Genomic DNA, 19,102 nt, shown 5'->3' on the forward strand with positions numbered 1-19,102 from the left:
AAACATTACGTTGGTGAAAATTCCAACTACTTGAAAGTGTTAAACAATTCAAAAAAACTACTGTGTACTCATCTTAGAAGTCTAATTCTTCTAGGTTCTGATGCGTTTCGCCAGACCAGGCTTCCTCAGAGAACCCATACGTAATTTCTTCAAAGTTAATGTGATCTAAAAGAAAAAAAATAAAACAAAAGTGAACCAACCTGTAAAAAAGTTGTGTGTAAATCAAGACATTTAAAACGCTCATGGCGGTCCTAAAGGTTACCTAATGTTCTTTCCTACTTGCTTATTCTCACAATGCCTACTTAGCACTGGTGTCCATTTACCCCCGATAAACCGGAAATGATGTCAGAATAATTAATGAAGGAACGCCCACCATTCCACCTCATGGTTAAGCCTGTGAGGCACTGTTGTTTGCCAACTGTAAATCCAGTCAAATAGCAGCATTACAATTCTTATCCTTCATGGACATAAGTGTGGACATTGTACGATATGTGATCACGTTCTGATAACTGATGTTGTGACTCATCCCCGATTGGATTTTTCTCAACATCTACATCAATACACCACTTGTGACACTATAGGTGTCATATATCTCATTTAAGTGTCTGTGTGACCTTTTGTATATAGGCCATACCAAATGAGCTATCAAAGTAAGAATTATGGAACACCTGAGTAAAATACAACGAGAGGAACTTACTGCTCCTCTAGTCCAACATTTGCAGGATGCGGGTCACTCATAGCAAGATCTACAGTTTGTTGTATTAGAGACTCCTGTCATGGTCGGGGGAGGGAATCTCAAAACCTGGCTGTGGAAGAAAGAACAATCCTAGATTTATAGATGGCAAACAACAGCACCTCGGTTCATTTGTGATACTTTTTCTCTATCACAAAGTTTTGCTTGTCTTATTTGTTCTGCTACTTCTCTGGTTTCTTCTGAGATTCAAGGCAATTTCTTGGCTTTCTTTCTCTTCTGGAGATTTTTTTTATTTTTTTTAAGCTTTTATCACTCATTATGGTTTTGATATCATTACACAACTCTTCGGGCTCTCTATCTCCTGTATCTTCTAAAGTACATATGCCCAAATTAGTTTGCTTTATAGGGGTTGGAGCTATTCTTCTCCCATTCCAATCTGGACAAAATATTACCTTGCAAGATCTCTGGTTCAACAGTTATATATTTATTTATTTTTAAAATTTCTATACCGTTTTTAAGCCAAAACAGTTTACAAAACTATTACATACATACAATTTAAAACAAATAAAGACAACTTTCAGGTACAAATTAAAACAAATAAAGGCAGAGACTGTTCAAAAGCTAGAGGATATGGACATTAAATTTGCTTCACAGGAGGCTCATATTCTAGGTTAGCCGCCTAACTTAAGTGTAAAACACCATTAAAAAAACCAAAATTAAAAGCATAAAAAAATGTAGGCACTTGCATCATGGTTACGGTTTTATGATGCCTAACACCATGTAGGCATAGGCTAATGCTGGAAATGGCATTAGGCATCATAAAGTGCCTCCGTAGCTCTGATTTACATGAAAGGTAGGCACCAAAAATATAGACCTTGAAAACCTTGGCCTACATTTCTAGTGCCTACCTTTCACGAAGCTGTGATTCTGCAAATGGCACCAGTGTGTGATTGACACACGATCAGTGGCCATTTTTTAGGTGAACGCCAATACCAGCGCAGTTTGTAGAATCCGTCCCTCAAAGGATTGGAGCCTCAGATTTCTATTCTTCAGGCTTCAGGAAAACAAGGATTAAAGATAGTCTCACATTGCATTTTGCTTTAAAGAGGCTGGAAAATTTGCTGTGCTCTAAAAACCTGAGATTTTAAAATTTTCCTTTCATCTCAGATTCTTTTGGATAAAAATTTTAAGAATGTGCTAAAAATTTACGCTGGGTTTACTAAATGACGTTAGAGGTTTTTTGCACGGGCCAGCAAGGTAAATGCTTCAATACTCATAGGAATTCTATGAGTATCTCACTGGCCCAGGCTAAAAATCTATATCGCTGTTTAGTAAAAGGAGCCCTTAAACTTCTCAAGAAATATAAATTTCTTGATCTGTTTTCATCAGTGTTTCCATGTGAAAAACCCTATTAAAGGTGGCGTTGACTTCCTTTGGGAAGTTGGTTTAGATTTGATTAATTTCCTATTAAATCCAGAGCTACCCTCTTTGTTACATTCTCTACGGAGAAGCATAAATTGATAGTTCTTAAAGCTTACTTTAAAAATAAAACTTCCTTGTTTCGTAGGCAAAGAATTCCAATTTTTCCCCAATGTGGCTAGATCCACTCAACTGAAAAGAAAATAATTCCTGAAATTAAAATATGTGTGTTTGGTTTGGGAGCTACTTTTACTTTGCAGTTCCCATGCAAGTGTATTAGTTGACAGGGGAAGAATTATGTCTTCTTTGATCCTACAGAACTTGAAACTTTTCTAAACAATAGTAAAAATTCCTAGGGTTTTTTTTTCTCCATCGGTTGAGGTTAGGTTCTGTGATTTATTAGTTCTCCTAGAATCATTTAGAATGGTTTTACTTTGGGATGGGATTAATTCTATGCACATTTTCATTATATTTGATTTCTTTTGCCCCCTCCTTTACAAAGCCAAGCTAGCGTTTTTAGTGCCTGCCATGTCAGAGGTCTTATCGCCATGGCCGATGCTAAAAACACTAGTGTGGCGTGGTAAAGGAGGGGGTTGATTAGCAAATAAGTGGGTTCCTGTGACATGTGCTATTAGCGCTAAGGTTTACTGTAGAGACATTTCTGTTATTTTTCTTTTAAGAAGTGACCCCCCCTTCCTTGTGTCTTTTCCTCTCCCCTCGTCCCCTCATTTATTTTTATTTTTAATGATGTAATTACAAACTTCCTTTCCCCCCTCTCCCGCAAACTTACGTAAGTCATCGTACTTGTCTATTCAGTGTTCAACCTTTTCTTTTACCCCATCCTTAAATTTATTTTAGTGTTTTTGGCTTTGTAAACCGGCCAGATACACAATGATGGTCGGTATATTAAAATGTAAATAAACTTGTAAATTATTTAATGGTGTATTTTCCTCGCACGTTATGGCTATATACATTTTGAATTTTCCAATAAAAAAATCTGTGTTGGTAAAGCCGTTTCTAAAATACCATAGGAACTTAACACATCCCAACTTGGACATCTCAATTCTGATCACTACGTTCTGTGTAAAATGGGCCTTCACGTCTCCTAGGTATATAGCTGAGAATCAATACAGTAAATCTTGCTGTCATAGAATCAGTTTCCTTTCCCTCATGTGGTCTCCCTACCATGCAGCAGGAATAAAAAATAACTTTTTAAAAATTTATTTAATAGGAACATTCTCTGGCACCATCAACCAACTTATTAATGTCTTTGTTTAAGAGCATTTTGCATGCCAGCGCTGCAGCACGTTGCTTTTGATTTTCTGTGGGCAACTTGCCATGAAGCAAGCACAACAATGGAAGTTAAGCACATTAGGGAACAAGATTAGTTAACACTCTTTCCAGCTGCACAGGATATACCTGCATACTGGTTACTTAGTAGTCTATGATACATTACAGAATTATTATATGCAAATATGTTAATGATGGTTTTAGACTCCCTTAATTTGATTTCTCTTGTTTCATGGTTTCATGGTAAATATTTTCTTTTGTTAAGAAAGTAGAACATTTGTGTAAACACTTGTTGAAGGAAATAAACAATAATTTTTGGGTGAAAAAAGTATACACTCTACCTGGAATAAGAATATTAACACTGTATGTGCCATATTGAGCCAGACCAAAGTTCCTGCAAGCCCAACTGACAATGGTAAATCTAAGCTAGGATCTCAGAGTATAGATGTAGTTTATCTGCTTTGTCTTGGGTGGCAGTAGGGAGCCCAAGATAGGGAATTCAGATTAGTAGTGGTGCTAGGAAACTTCCCCACTCGCTGTTGCTTCTTCTCCCCTTGCGTGAAATGGTGTGGTGGCCTTGTTAGTCCACTCTTCAAGGTAATATGTAAAAATAGAACAAATTATCATAGCAAGCATAGTTCATAAAAATAAAAATAAACTTTATTTTTATAAACTATGCTTATGATAATTTGACTATAGGGCATAGAAATCAAGAAAAATTATTTAACTCCTGAATTTTATTTAGAAATAGAACAAAGAAAAAAAACATCAGAGATCCAAGATGGCGATCTGAGACAGGACGCGCTGAGCTGCGTGTCCCAGGACTGTGCTTCTTTCAATTTTCTTAACGGTAATTACTTACCGCGATGCCGAAGAGACGGGGCCGGAGTGCCGCTTCTGCCTCGCGGCGTCCTGGAGCCCCGGGTCTCGGGAATATTCAGGATTTACTGCGGCGCATGCAGGAGGTCGCAGTGACGTCGGATGGCGGCCCGCTGACAACACAGGGAGGCGAAACCAACGTGGATGTTCCTGGGCCCGACACTACACTGAGCCCCGACGTTAGGGCACCGCCCCCGCAACCCCAGATGACCAGCTCTCCCAGGGGCGGGGAAACCCCGGATTCATTGGTTTTCTCCTCTCCAGAGGCAAGGGAAGAGTTACTGGAGAGCTTGGAGACTGGGGCCCACTTTTCCAGGGCCCCTATGGAGGTACCTGGGGGAATATCATCTCAACATGAGGGGGAAGGGCTGAAGACACCCCCCGAAGGACTTCAGAACGGTGAGCACTCTACACCTACACAAACCTCAATTGAACTGATTAAACCTGCAGAAGTGACTTTAGACTCTATCTGGGACTTATTGGCTGGTTTTGTTAAAAAAATTACTCCTACACTCCAACAAATTGAAGGGAAAATTAAGGAACATGATAAAGAATTGAAGGATTTAAGGAAAGAAACGAATATTTCTAATTTATCTGTTCAAAAAATGGAAAAAGAAATTGTATCATTGAAACAAGTTCAAGAGGCTTTAGTTAAAGATAATATTAACCTAAGGAAGAAGACTGAAATGCTCGAGAACAATTCACGCAGTAATAACTTAAGGTTAATTAACTTTCCAAGACTCGAGTTAGTAACACCTAGAGAAATGCTAAAGAGATATCTAGTAGAGAACTTAGAGATACCCGAAGATTCATTACCACCATTTTCACGGGTTTATTATTTGCCTGATAAAGAACAAAATCAACAACTAAAAGAAAAACCCTCAGATCAAGAACTTCCAAATATATCGCAGATCTTAGAAACATCTGAGAAGGATTTAGCATCACCAGCCACCATGATTATTACTTTAGCTTTGCCAATTGATAAAACATGGTTGTTAAAACTTTTCTTTAAAAATAGACAAAAAAGCTTTCTTGGTTATAAAATACAAATGTTCCCAGATTTGGCACGGGAGACGCAAAGGCGTCGCCGTGAATTTCTTCTATTGAAACCTGGGGTTTTATCTTTGGGAGCAACTTTTTATTTGAGACATCCGTGTAAATGTATTGTATATCACCGTACTCTTAAATATGTGTTTTTTGAACCATCACAATTGACAAACTTTGTGGCTATGTCTCGCCTGAATGTTAACAATCTTTGAGCCCTATATTTAGGATATTGTGACCTCATCTCAGTGCTATAGTTCTCAATTTCTTTTACAATTTTCTTTTTAGATAATTTCGCCAATTTTCAATAATTCTTGGATCCTAATTGTGGACTTGAGCATAAATAGTATATTTGTTTAATTTAAGATTTATATTGCTTTGTATTTGATATCTATCCTATTCTTGCTTTCTGTACAAGTGAAATACTTGAAATTTAAGTTGAAAATAATAAATAAATAAATTAGAAATAGAACAAAAACATAAAGGATAAAAATGATACCTTTTTAATTGGACTAACAATATAGTTTATGATTAACTTTCGAAAGTAACACCTTCCGATCTGAGGAAGAAGGGGTTACCGTATTTTTCGGACCATAAGTTGCACTTTTTCCACCCCCAAAAAGGGTGGTCCAGCGCGGTCTCTTGGACGACTGCCTTTTTCTTAGAAGAGTGATGCACAACACAGGTGCATGACCTTTGTATTTCCTGCCTGGTTACGCCGCTCTGTAATCAGGCTTTGGGCAGCTGTGGGTGGCTTCTGGTGGCTTCAGGCTTTGGGTGGCTATGGACTTCCTAGCACTAGACGCACCAGACCACCAGACACACCTACGTATAGAGGAGGAAAAACCAAGAAGAAAAAAATTCTGAACCAAATTTTTTTTTCTTGGTTTTTCCTCCTCTACAGATGGGTGCGTCTTATGGTCCAAAAAATACGGTACTTTCTCCCCTGAACTCCCCTCCTCTCAGATTGGCAACTATTAATTTGCTTTCTTTCCCCCTTCCCTGGCACATTCACAGTCTCTTCCACACTTGCACATTATCACACATTATTCCTGGTGCCCCACCCTCTTCTAGGCATGCTGCTTACAGCCTCAACCTTTCCCCACCTGTTCAGTTGTAACTGCAGCAGGGTGATACATTAACATATTTCAAACCTTTATTTTTCTTTATACAGTGGTGCCTCGCATAACGGCCGCCTCGCACAGCGAACGCTGCGCACAACGAACTTCTTGTCTTGATCCGTACAACGGACTTCGTTTCACACAACGAAGTCGCCCGAGCTGCATCGCTTAACTGGCGCTACATATTTTAAACCTCCCCCCGCCGCCACCGCATATTTTTAAACCTCCCCCCGCCGCCACCGCATATGTTTAAACCTCCCCCCGCCGCCACCGCATATGTTTAAACCTCCCCCCGCCGCCACCGCATATGTTTAAACCTCCCCCCGCCGCCACCGCATATGTTTATACCTCCCCCCCGCCGCCTCCGCATATTTTTAAACCTCCCCCCCCCGCCGCCTGGGCCTGCGCTGATCTCTGAATGGCTGCAGTCAGCTCTCGCGGGACTCACAAGAACTAACTGCAGCCAGCTCTCGCGGGACTCACAAGAACTAACTGCAGCCATTCGGAGATCGGCATGGGCCCACACAGGCATGCAGAGGAATTGCTCCTGATCTCTGCGCTTCTGGCCTGTACGCCACTGGCTGGGAAAGATGGGAGGAATTAAAAAAGGTACTGGGGAGTATGTGGGGGGTGATTATAATACACAGCAAGGATCAACAAAACCCCTGTCTCCCCTCCCCTTCACATATATCCCCTCTATATCATGCTAACAGCTCTAACAAGGTAAATTTATCTTTTTTTATGTCATCTTAGCATATTTTATGCTACAGAACGAATTATTTTTTTTTACATGTATTGTTATGGGAAAATGCGTTTCACATAACGAACTTTTCGCATAACAAACTTGCTCCTGGAACGAATTAAGTTCATTGTGTGAGGCACCACTGTATTCCTATCATCTTCCTTTACCTTCTTTTTTTGTTTTTATATAATTTGTTTTCATTTTTCTAGCTTGTGCTTATTGATTAATTTTGGCCCTCTTACTAAGCAGCAGTAGAGGTTTCTACCGCAGCCCTGATTTTGTAAACGGCATCCCAGCTGTAGGCAGTAGTAGGCGTCCTACCGCTGTCTAACCAGCCAATCAAGATGCATGTTTTTTTTTTTTAAAAAAAAGCTCCCGAGGCAGGCCGCCTACATTGGTGGCACCTCCAGGAACCTAGGAAGGCCCACATTCCCGCTTAAGCTCGCCTAAAGCTCGGTGTGGCATGGATTTCCCCAGAAGTAGCCTTAGGTGAACCTAGGCGGCTGTATGCATCTCCCTAGGCCAGCGGGAGATGTGTACAATGTAGGCCAGCAAAATGCTGGCCTACATTGTAAGTAGCTAATATCCTTTTGTCAATGTCTTTTTCAATCTCAAAAAAGTTCTCCTCACTACCTTTCTGGGGCGTCAGACATTCCATTTATTCGCCTCCATTCTGGCGATATAAAAGTCTTTTTGGCTATGACTTCGGCTGTGGCTTCTTCATTCGCCCACTTAAAACAGTTTTTTTGTTTTTTGTTTTTTGTTATTTTTGTTATACAATGCTAGTACTTATATTCTATATTTTCATAAATATTAAAGTGAAATAACTTATCTTAAAAAGACGTTGTTTCTTTAGTGTGATCGGATCAGGGACCTGTCAAATCGACATGTTTCGCCACAAAGGCTTTTTCAAGATTAAGTCCCCTGCACAAATGAAAGAAGACAGTATCACTAAAGTCCCCATATATTCTTACTTATATTCTTACTTATAGGCAGCCATAGATAATGTAATAATAACAATAACCGTATGCTCACCCTTTTCTTTTTCATGTGACCATCCCGATACTAAAGTATTTCTGATCTACCAAGATGGCCGCGGCGTCTTTTAGTCGGGTATAAGTACCTCCCCTATTGAGTGACGTCATTATTTCAATAGATAGAGGATGCCTACATTATATTAAAGAACTCCATTCCACCTCTTGATTTAAACCCCCCGGCTCTACTGTATTCAAACTATATATCCATTTTTGTTCCAGCCAATTTAGTCTACGTTTAAAGTTTCCACCCTCCTACCCGACTTTTACATGAGCTATAATACGCCATTTTATGTCCGTGATATCATGAGCATAGGTTTCCCAGTGTTTAACTAAAGGGGCCTCCATTACTTTATTTACAATTCTTGACTTGTGTTCATTGAGGCGGACATTAATCTGACGGCTTGTCCTGCCTACATATATCAGGTCACAAGGACATTGAATTATGTAAACTACATTCTGTGTCTTACATGTAGTATTGGTGTCAGCCTTAATGCAAGTGTGTCTTTTTGGCTATGACTTCGGCTGTGGCTTCTTCATTCGCCCACTTACACTTAGCATTGAGATTGAAAAAGACATTGACAAAAGGATATTAGCTATACAACACATGTCAATGTAAAGAATATTGGCTTATACATCTACTTGCTACATTGTAAGTAGACATGGCCACTAAGCTTATTGCAGCAAGGGATTTCTCTGCTGTGATAAGTTTAACGGCCACCAGTTGCCCACCCGAACGAATGCAGCAGAAGGGATGTCCAATCCCTCTTGCCGGAACACCCCCCCATCCCATAGATAACATGACCCCCCACCCTCCCCTGGATCCCTCTCTAACCTGTAAAAAAAAACAACCTACCCTCCGCAGACCCCCCTCTCTAACCTTTAAAGATGGCCAGCCGGATGGGTCTTCCCTCTGGCCTGCCCCTTCCTGGTGCATTGTGGGATGCACTGGGGAGGGGCCTGATTGGCTCAGGCGCCTAAGGCCTCCCCCATGGGAGGGGCCTTAGGTACCTGAGCCAACCAGAATCTTTGGTAGGCCGATGTTCCGAAGGCCCTACCCATAGGAGATGCCTTAGGCATGGGCCAACCAGAATCTTCACCTTAGGTGCCTGGGCCAATCAGACCTTAAGCCCCTCCCTGGTGCATCCCACAATGCACCGGGAAGGGGCAGGCCCGCCTCATTCCGACAGGGGCAGGCCTGTCGGATGGACGGAGGGAAGACCCGTCTGCCCATCTTTAAAGGTTAGGGGGGGTCTAGTGGTGGGGTTTACAGATTAGATGGGGGGTCTGGGGAGAGTGGGAAGGGTGTATAGGTTAGAGGAGGTCCGGGGAGGGTTGGGGGTCACATTTATGGGGTGGGGAGAGGGAGGGGGTGGGGTTCGGCAGGAGGGATTGGGAACCCTCCTGCCGGCAATCTGCATGGGGGTGGGTGGGTGTTCTGACAGGAGAGATTGGTCACCCTCTTGTCGACGATTTACATGGGGTTGTTCCAGCAGGAGGGATTGGGCATCGCTCCTGCCATGTTTGTTTGGGGCGGGTGGGGGATGTTCTGGGCAGGAGGGTTTGGGCATCCCTCCTGCCGCATTCATTCAGGGGTGGGGAGAGACTGGCGGCCGCAGCCACTAAACTTATCGCAGCAGATCCCTTGCCACGATAAGCTTAGTAGCAGCGTCTACAATTACCCGATTCGCTAACCGGCATTTGTAACATGGACGTCGATTAGAGAATCGGGTTCACTTTAGGCAGCCTTAGGCCCGATTCTATATAGGACGCCCGTCGGCTTCTGATACCTGGCGTCCTATATAGAATCCAGGACTAAATGTTCTGATGCTGCTCCGACACTCATAGGAATTCTCCCTTATGATTTCTAAGATTTTTCTTACTCATTTTTTTCTCTTAGCATTTCTTCTAGATTTGTATTTATTTCAAACTTACTATACTGCCTTTAAATATGATAGTAGATCAAGGCGGTACCTTTTTAAAAGTTGTGGTGCTCTCCTGCCGGATGGCTGTCTTTGGAAGCAGAGCAGAGCGGCGCAACGCAGGAGCGCGACCTTTGCACTTCATGCCGGGTCATGCGACGCTCAGTGAGGTCAGGAGAGCACACCAACTTTAAAAATCTTTGACTGAATGAGTTACTGTTTGATTATGTCTTGGTGGCCCTGACGCAGCTGATGAGTATTATTCCCGCGAAACGCTGGCCGCGTTGGCAGACAGGCATTTGATGTGACATTTATTGTCCAAATCAGTATTTCAACAGCGAAGACTGCTTGAGATAAGTTATAAATTTTTGGTCAATTTTTTCAATTCCATGAACAAGTGCACGTTGGATATAGTTGAAAAGTTATATTTTTAAATGCATAGTTAAATTATTTGGTGAAGGTTTAAAAAAATTAAAAAAAAGCAAATTCAAAAAAAGTACATAGATAAATAATTTGGCCAATGATTGGAGCAGGAGCTTGAATACTACGCTGATCATTTTCGTTTGTGATCTAACAACTGTTCGTAGGCTCCAATTCTGAGGCTGGTAATATAAAGCCTGTAACTATTAGGGCTGGTAATACTGATGTGTACTGTTTAGAAGAAGTGGTATTATATATATTGTATGATTTGGTATATCTAAATCACTTGGGTTAGTTGTTTTAGGTTGTATACAAGACCCCCACCCCCATGGTCCACCTAGTCTGCCCAGTAAGAAACTTTATTGTCCTGAAAACATGAAACCCCCCCCCCCCCTTGGTGGCAGCCTAATTTGTGAAACTCCTTCTGGGCCTACCGTGTCATTGGTGGGTAGTGGGCATAGGAGCGATCACCACTCACTCCTGTGCATGGCCAGCTCCTGCTTCAAAATGGCTTCTAGAACTTCCAGCCATGCTGGTTCCAATCTCAAAATAGCTGTCACAATCTCCAGTGGCAGTCTTGCAGACATGCTACTGGAAGACCTGGAAGCCATTTTGAAGGAGGAACCAGCCATGCTCAGGAGTGAATGGAGATCATCAATGACAGGGTAAACCCAGGAGGAGGCTACCGCAAGGGGAGTTCAACAGGAGGGATGTCACCAAGGTTTAGGAGGGGCACTTTTTAGTCAGGTGGGAGGGGGGCTGGGCCACTTTTGGTTTTGTCTTCGGTTTCAGCCAAAACCAAGTGACCAAATTTCGGTCACAGAACCATTTTCAGCATAAAACAATGATCCTGGTTTCAGTCGGGCATTACATACCATATTATGTTATGTTATATGTAGTCTTATATCCTGCCAAATCCTCCAAAATTGGAGTTCAAGACGGGTTACAGTCAGTGTTGTCATTATACAGGTATAATCCTATGGAATATAGACTTCTGAATTAGTAGGTTACAAATAGCAATTTCATACTTAAAGATGCATATGTACTACATAAATCCTATGGCAATCCTAGGGTGATCCTAGTAATCCTCAGGTACATAGAGTTCTAGAACAGTGGGTTACAAATAGTAATTTCATTATACTTAAAAGATACATACTGTAAGTAGCATATAAAGTCAAGCTTATACATAGTAATATACAATGTAGGGTTAAGGTCTGGCTAAGTACATGAAACAACAGTTTAAAAAAAAAACTTGATGAAAATGAAAAATCCTGTAAATAGAAACATAGAAACATGATGGCAGATAAATGGCCCTTCTAATCTGCCCATCCACAATAACAATTAACTCTTTCTCTCTCAGAGAGATCCCACATGCCTATCCCAAGCCCTCTTGAATTCAGACACAGTCTCTGTCTCCACCACCTCTTCCAGGAGACTGTTCCACACAGGCAACCAAACAAAACAAATATTTTAGCATATGTATCCCTAATTAAGATAATAAGAATAGCCTTACTGGGTCAGACCAATGGTCCATCTAGCCCTGTAGCCCGTCTTCATGGTGGCCAATTCAGGTCCCTAGTACCTGACCAAAACCCAAATAGTAGCAACATTCTATGGTTACTGATCTAGGGCAAGCAGTGGCTTCCCCCATGTCTGTCTCAATAACAGATTATGGATATTTCCTCCAGGAATTTGTTCAAAAATTTCTTAAAAATTTCTTAAAACCAGCTATGTTAACCGCTCTTACCACAACCTCTGGCAATGCGTTCCAGAGTTTAATTATTCTCTGAGTGAACAAATATTTCCTCCTATTGGTTTTAAACATTCTGTATATACTCGGATATAAACCTAGATTTTTGGGCAAAACAATTGGCCCATAAATGGGGATCTCGTTTTATATTCGAATCTTACAACTTGGCATTTCTATAGTGCTGCTAGGTGTACACAGCACTGTACATTAAACATGTTGAGACAATTCCTGTTCAATAGAGCTTATAATCTAATTAAGACAGACAAACAGAACAAATAAGAGTTCGGAAAATTCTCACAGAGGGAATGATAAAACAAACTTGGACCCATCTCAGGCCTCTCCCCAGGCCTACCTTAAACTCTGCTGGTCCAGTGGTGAGCCAGGGCAAGAGCAATCCTCTTATGCTCCTGCCCCATGCAGTCTCACTACTCAGAATGGATGCCACAAGTTCCCACAGTAAGACTACCATGAATTCGATTTATATTCAAGTCAACCTTTTTCTCTCTTTTTTTGGGGGAAAAACTTACCTCGGTTTATATTTGGATAAGTTTATATTTGAGTATATATGGTATTTCCTAAACTTTGTAATTTTTGACGGAGTAAAAAATTGATTCACTTGTACCCATTCTACACCACTCAGGATTTTGTAGACTTCAATCATATCACCCCTCAGCTATCTGTTTTCCAAGCTGAAGAGCCCTAATCTTTCTTGTCTTTCCATCTTGACCACTCTTCTTTGAATCTTTTCTTGTTCTACTTTATCTTCTTTGAGATAAGGTGATCAGAAATGAATGTAATACTCAAGGTGAGATTACACTAAGGAGCAATATAGAAGCAATATAACATTCTTAGTTTTGTTAACCATCACTTTTTAAATAATTCCTATCATCTTGTTTGCTTTTTTGGCCGCCGATAGGTCGGAAGGTTTCAGCGTATTTTCTACAATGACATCCAGATCTTTTTTGTGGGCGCTGACCCCCAAAGTGGACCCTAGCATCTGGTAATTATGATTTGGGTTATTCGTCCCAATGTGTATCACTTTGCATATGTCCACATTAAATTTCATCTGCCATTTGGACGCTCAGTCTTCCAATTTCCTAAGGTCTGCCTGCAATTTTTCACAATCTGCATGCATTTTTAACAACATTGAACAGCTTAGTATCATCTGCAAATTTAATCATCTCCCTTGTTCCAATTTCCAGATCATTTATAAATAAGTTAAATAGCATCGGTTCCAGTACAGATCCCTTTGGTACTCCAGTTTATCTTTCTCCACTGAGAAAAATGGCCATTTAACCCTAGCCTCTGTTTTCTGTCCGATAGTCAATTCCTAATCCACAATTGAACAATGACTATCCCATGACCCTCTAATTTTCTCAGGAGCCTCTCAGGAGGAACTTTGTCAAAAGCTTTCTGAAAATCTAGATATACTACATCAACCAGATCACTTTTATCCACATGTTTATTCACACCTTCAAAGAAGTCAAGCAGATTGATAAGTCAAGTTCTTCCTTCGCTGAACCCATGCTGAGTTGTCTACATGTTCCACAATTTAATTTTTTTATAATTGTTTCCACTATTTTGCTCAGCAATGAAGTCAAACTTACCAGTGTATAACTTCCTGGATCTCCCCTGGAACCCTTTTTAAAAAGTTGGTGTAATTTTGGCTACCCTCCAATCTTCAGGTATTAGAAACAATTTTAATGACAGGTTACAGATCACTAACAACAAAATCACTCCATAATCATAAAGAATAATATTTGAACATTATATCAACTTATAGTGAAAAATGTGCTCAGAGACATGGAGGTGAAAACAAGGGGCGAACCCCTAAACTATCACCTCACCACCCAATCATCGCATCTTCAATATATTGCCAGTTGATATTTAAAGGTCTTCATTAGGCTGTGTACCCCCAGTTCACGGTTTTAGCATATACTGTTCATTCAAAAATACTTTAAAAAAACCCCAAGACTTATGGAGTGATTTTGTTTTTGGTATATCACAGCATCTTTTTTTAATAACCTACCATACAGCAATTATTGAGCGTGTGGTCCCCTTATTTATTGATTTACAGATCACTAACAGCAGTTCAGCAATTTTTCAGTTCCCTTTGATGTATAACATCTGGTCTGGGTGATTTATCACTTTTAAAAATTGTTGGTTTGGCTTAGTACATCTTCCAGATCCTCCACTTCATCACCCTTGCAAACCATTAACGGTTCAGGTAGATCTCTTACTTCTTCTTCTGTAAAGAGCAAAGCAAATAATTCATTTAGTCTCTCTGCTGTGGCCTTATCCTCTCTGAGCGCCCCTTTATCTCCTTGATCATCTAGTAGTCCCACGGATTCCCTCACAGGTTTACTGCTTCTGATGTACCTAAAAAATTTTTACTTTGAGTTTTTTTCTTCTTTGGACATAAAAAGCCTTTGACATGGTTCCTCATAGAAGGCTCTTGAACAAACTTGATGGGCTGAAGTTAGGACCCAAAGTGGTGAACTGGATTAGAAACTGGTTGATGGACAGACGCCAGAGGGTGGTGGTTAATGGAATTTGCTCGGAGGAGGGAAAGGTGAGTAGTGGAGTCCCTCAGGGATTGGTGCTGTAGCCGATCCTGTTCAATATGTTTGTGAGCGATAGGCTAGAAGGAAAATTATACCTTTTTGCGGATGATACCAAGATTTGTAACAGAGTAGACACTGAGGAGGGAGTGGAAAACATGAAAAAGGATCTGCAAAAGTTATAAGAATAGTCTAATATCTGGCAACTAAAATTCAAAGCAAAGAAGTGCAGAGTAATGCATTTGGGGATTAGAAATCGGAAGGAGCCATATGTGCTGGGAGGCGAGAGGCTGATATTCACGGATGGGGAGAGGGACCTTGGGTTGATAGTGTCTGAAGATCTAAAGGTGACAAGGTGGTGGCTGTTGCCAGAAGGATGCTAGGCTGTATAGAGAGAGGTGTGACATATAGAAGAAAGAAGGTGTTGATGCCCCTGTACAGGTCGATGGTGAGGCTCCCACATGGAGTATTGTGTTCAATTTTGGAGACCATATCTGGCGAAGGACATAAAAAGACTTGAAGTGGTCCAGAGGAAGGTGACGAAAATGGTAGTATTAGGAGAGACTGGAAACCCTGAATATGTATACCCTAGGAAAGGAGGAACAGGGGAGATATGATTCAGATGTTCAAATACTTCAAAGGATTAACGTAGAACATAATCTATTCCAGAGAAAGGAAAATGGTAAAACCAGAGGGCATAATATGAGGTTGAGGGGTGGTAGATTCAAGATTAATGTTAGGAAATTCTTCTTTACGGTGAGAGTGGTTGATGTGTGGAATGCGCTCCTGAGGGAGGTGGTGGAGAAGAAAACAGTGACAGAGTTCAAACAAGCGTGGGATGAACACAGAGGATCTCTAATCAGAAAATAATGGGTATACATTGAAGGAACTGAGGCCAGTACTGGGCAGGGACAGGTTTTGATGGCTGGGATGGTTAAGATGAGCTGGAGTGAGCTTTGATGGAGACTCCAGTAGATGGAACCTAAGCACACTACTGGGCAGGGCTCTGGGTTTCTGGCCCAGCAATATCTAAGAAAAAGGACCATTTAAACTAGATTAATTTATGGGGCATGTATGGTTGGGCAGACTGGATGGACCACTTAGGTCTTTATCTGCCGTCATTTACTATGTTACTTTCTTAGCTTTCTTTATCAAGTCTATGTATCTAATTTGCCAGTGCTTATGTCTCTTCTTGTTTTCATTATTTGGATCCTTTTTCCATTCTTTAAAGAAGAAAGGATCCAAACTCCAAAACTTTCCTCATTCTAAATATAGAAGTACATTTGGGAACCTTGCTACATCTCATTACTTGGTAACCTAACCTCTATTTCTATAGTAGAAAAGAATGAATTAGTATGCTATTGTACAGTCTATGAGACTTTGCCTGAAGTGTCCAGTTGTGGATGCTTACCTGTGAAAGGAAATAGAAAGTGTCCTGTCATTTTGACACTGCTTAGAATTCTGGTTGAGTTATTATAACAAGGTTCAGTAAAGAACATGGCTAGAAAATTACTGAACACTCTTAACACTGTTTACTCTCAGTGGGCAAATAATTTCTGTTTTTGCTGATGTTTACTTTTCACCGAACATTTGCTCCTGGCAAATAATTAAAGATGCTCTGGATGAACATAAAGTTGAATCTGAAAACAAAAAATTAAGCAGCTTACTGGCACATTTTGTCTAGGCGAAAACCATGTACAATAATGTTCTCCCATATATTGGATACTCCTAACAAATCTAAGTTGCTTACTCCAAGTAACATATACATAAGCCTTTCTGGTGCACTGAGATTTTTGTTAGCAAAGCAACCTACCATTTTTCCCTCTGCTTTTACAGGGATCAGCAGATTCATACACAAGCAGACCGTCAGATTCCGATGTATCTCTGGAAGAGGATAGGGAAGCAATCCGTCAGGAAAGGGAACAGCAAGCAGCCGTACAACTTGAGAGAGCCAAGGTGAGGGGTATTTCTTTTCATTCATAACATGCAATTGATAACAGGAGGTCATTTTATAAGCTGGCACCAAGGCCATTCACATAGTGCCAAGTCTATAACAGCTTCTTGATGCCAAGATTCCATTATAGAATACTAGTCGGTATTGGTGCGTGTAAAATCAGGCGAGGCGCCAACAGCTCTGCCAAGTCAGTGTCAGCAATAATTGTTGGTGCCTAATTGTGTCCTGTGGAGATCATAACTTATAGTATTCTATAAGTTACATGCGTATTCCAGAGACATGCCCATGTCTGCCCCTATTCTGTCCTGTTTATACCCACTTGCAGTTATGCGTTTAAGCAGGCCTGCTTAACCATTGAATCAGGTGAGGCTCTGATCCAGGGCATCAGCGATTAAGAGCACCAAAATGGTCTACAGGTTGAGCCTTTACTTCCCTCCCCCCCTCCTTCCCCTGGTCTGGTCTCTCCCAGATCCCCGGACATGTCCTCGAAAAGGAGGACATATCCGGGGAAATCCAGACATCTGGTAAATTTACTATCAGTTTTTTGAAATCCTTATCCCAACTACCAGCTTGAAACAGTAAAAGTCTATGGACATATCTTTTATATTTATCACCTTTTTACAGAAGGAAAGGCAAATAGGATGGGATTATAAGATGGACGCCTGGATTCAGCAAATATAAAATGATCCTCAAGGTAGCCTGGTATGAGATCATGTAATGCCTTAAAGCATATGGGGTTCATTAAAAAAAAAAAAAAAAAAAAAAAAAAAAAAAAAGGTCTAAAAAGTGGCCTAAATGGGTATTTGGATGATCAAAAAGCCTGATCGTCCAAGTACCCATAACCAAAGCTGGTTTTAGACATATCTAAAACCAGCTTAGGCCTTTCCCCTGCCTCTAACCGCATAGAACAAAAAGAAGCGTTTTTAGAGGATGGGAAAGGGCGGGAGGTGGGCCGGCGTACAGCAGGTATAACCAAACCTTTTGACAGGTTGCCTAGTTGGCACTTATACGTTTTGACTTAGACCAAGTCAAAACAGGTATAAGTGCCAAAAAAGAGCCCGCTGAGCTGATGGCGGTTGGCGCGATCAGCTCAGCAGTCCGGCAACCTACCCCCCCCCACTGCAACCATTGCAGCAGGAGAGATTGGCTATCTCCCCTGTCGCGATGCGATCACATTCCCTTGACAAGATCGGGCAGGAGGGAGCCCAAGTCCTCTTGCCCCGGCGAGCCGCAAACCCCCCACCCTGCCGATTACGATCGGGGCCAGGAGGGAGCCCAAGCTCTCCTGGCCAGGCGACCCCCCTACCCCCCACTAAGATACAGGCAGGAGGGATCCCAGGTCCTCCTGCCCTCGACGCACCCCCTTCCCATGATCGCCCCACCTGAACCCCCGATCAGCCCCCTGCCGACCCATGAGACCCTACCTGCCGATCCTTCGACCCTCCCACCCCCAATCCCCCTCCCAAGTTGGCCGAATGGACAGGTCCCAAGCCTGTCCGTCTGGCAGGCCAGCCATTCCTGGAATGGTGGGCCTTAGGCCCTGATTGGCCCAGGTGGCTCAAACCCCGCCAACATGTTTCGCCGCTCTTGCTACAACTCCATTGGCTCCCAGTAATTTCCAGGGTCTACTTTAAATGTGCCTGCCTAACTTTCAAGATCCTGCATGGCATTCTTCCCCCTTTAATTCCTCTACCTTGATATGCTATGAGACCTGACATCACCAGATCTATCCAAAAGCTCAAATTATCTATCCCCTCACTAAAAGGCATTACCTACATTGGAAAATTAGGGAAATCTCTTCACTTCAAAACTACAAAACTTTGGAATAATTTCCCTGCCCAGCTGCACAACCTGGGCTCTTTCCAACTATTCCGTAGACACCTGAAAATGTGACTATTTTTAAAAATCTAAATTTCCGCTTCCCCCTACCACCAACTCCCACTGTACGTCCCTTTTAATTTTTGTAGACCGTGTTGAGCTTTAGTTTAAAGAATGGCTTCTTTTGAATATAAAATGGATAACTGATGGACATCTGAAAACCAAACAGTTTTATTGACATATAACTTCTTTCCTCCAAGCCTTTTGCTGTAATATTTTTTATTGTAAACCACCTTATTTTTATAACTAAGAAAAGTGGTGTATAAACTTTGAATAAATTATAACTAAAAACTATATTACATAGTCTAAGGCAAGGACATTGATTATCTTAAACAAAAACTTCCACAATTTAGGGCTCCTTTTACGAAACCGGGTTAGCAGTTTAACGTGTGTA

General features: G+C 41.4%; 1 protein-coding gene across 2 annotated transcripts in view; it reads left to right on the forward strand.

The window, feature by feature from the left end:
* The window catches only part of CACNB4 (calcium voltage-gated channel auxiliary subunit beta 4), a 323,418-nt gene that overhangs the window by 181,498 nt on the left and 122,818 nt on the right, over positions 1-19,102 (forward strand). For both annotated transcript variants that reach the window (XM_033946679.1, XM_033946680.1), the window contains one exon: positions 16,713-16,832. In XM_033946679.1, the coding sequence (XP_033802570.1) occupies positions 16,713-16,832 (120 nt within the window). The remainder of the gene's footprint in view (positions 1-16,712; positions 16,833-19,102) is intronic.

This window comes from Geotrypetes seraphini, chromosome 5 (assembly GCF_902459505.1).
Source record: "Geotrypetes seraphini chromosome 5, aGeoSer1.1, whole genome shotgun sequence".
NCBI lineage: Eukaryota > Metazoa > Chordata > Amphibia > Gymnophiona > Dermophiidae > Geotrypetes > Geotrypetes seraphini.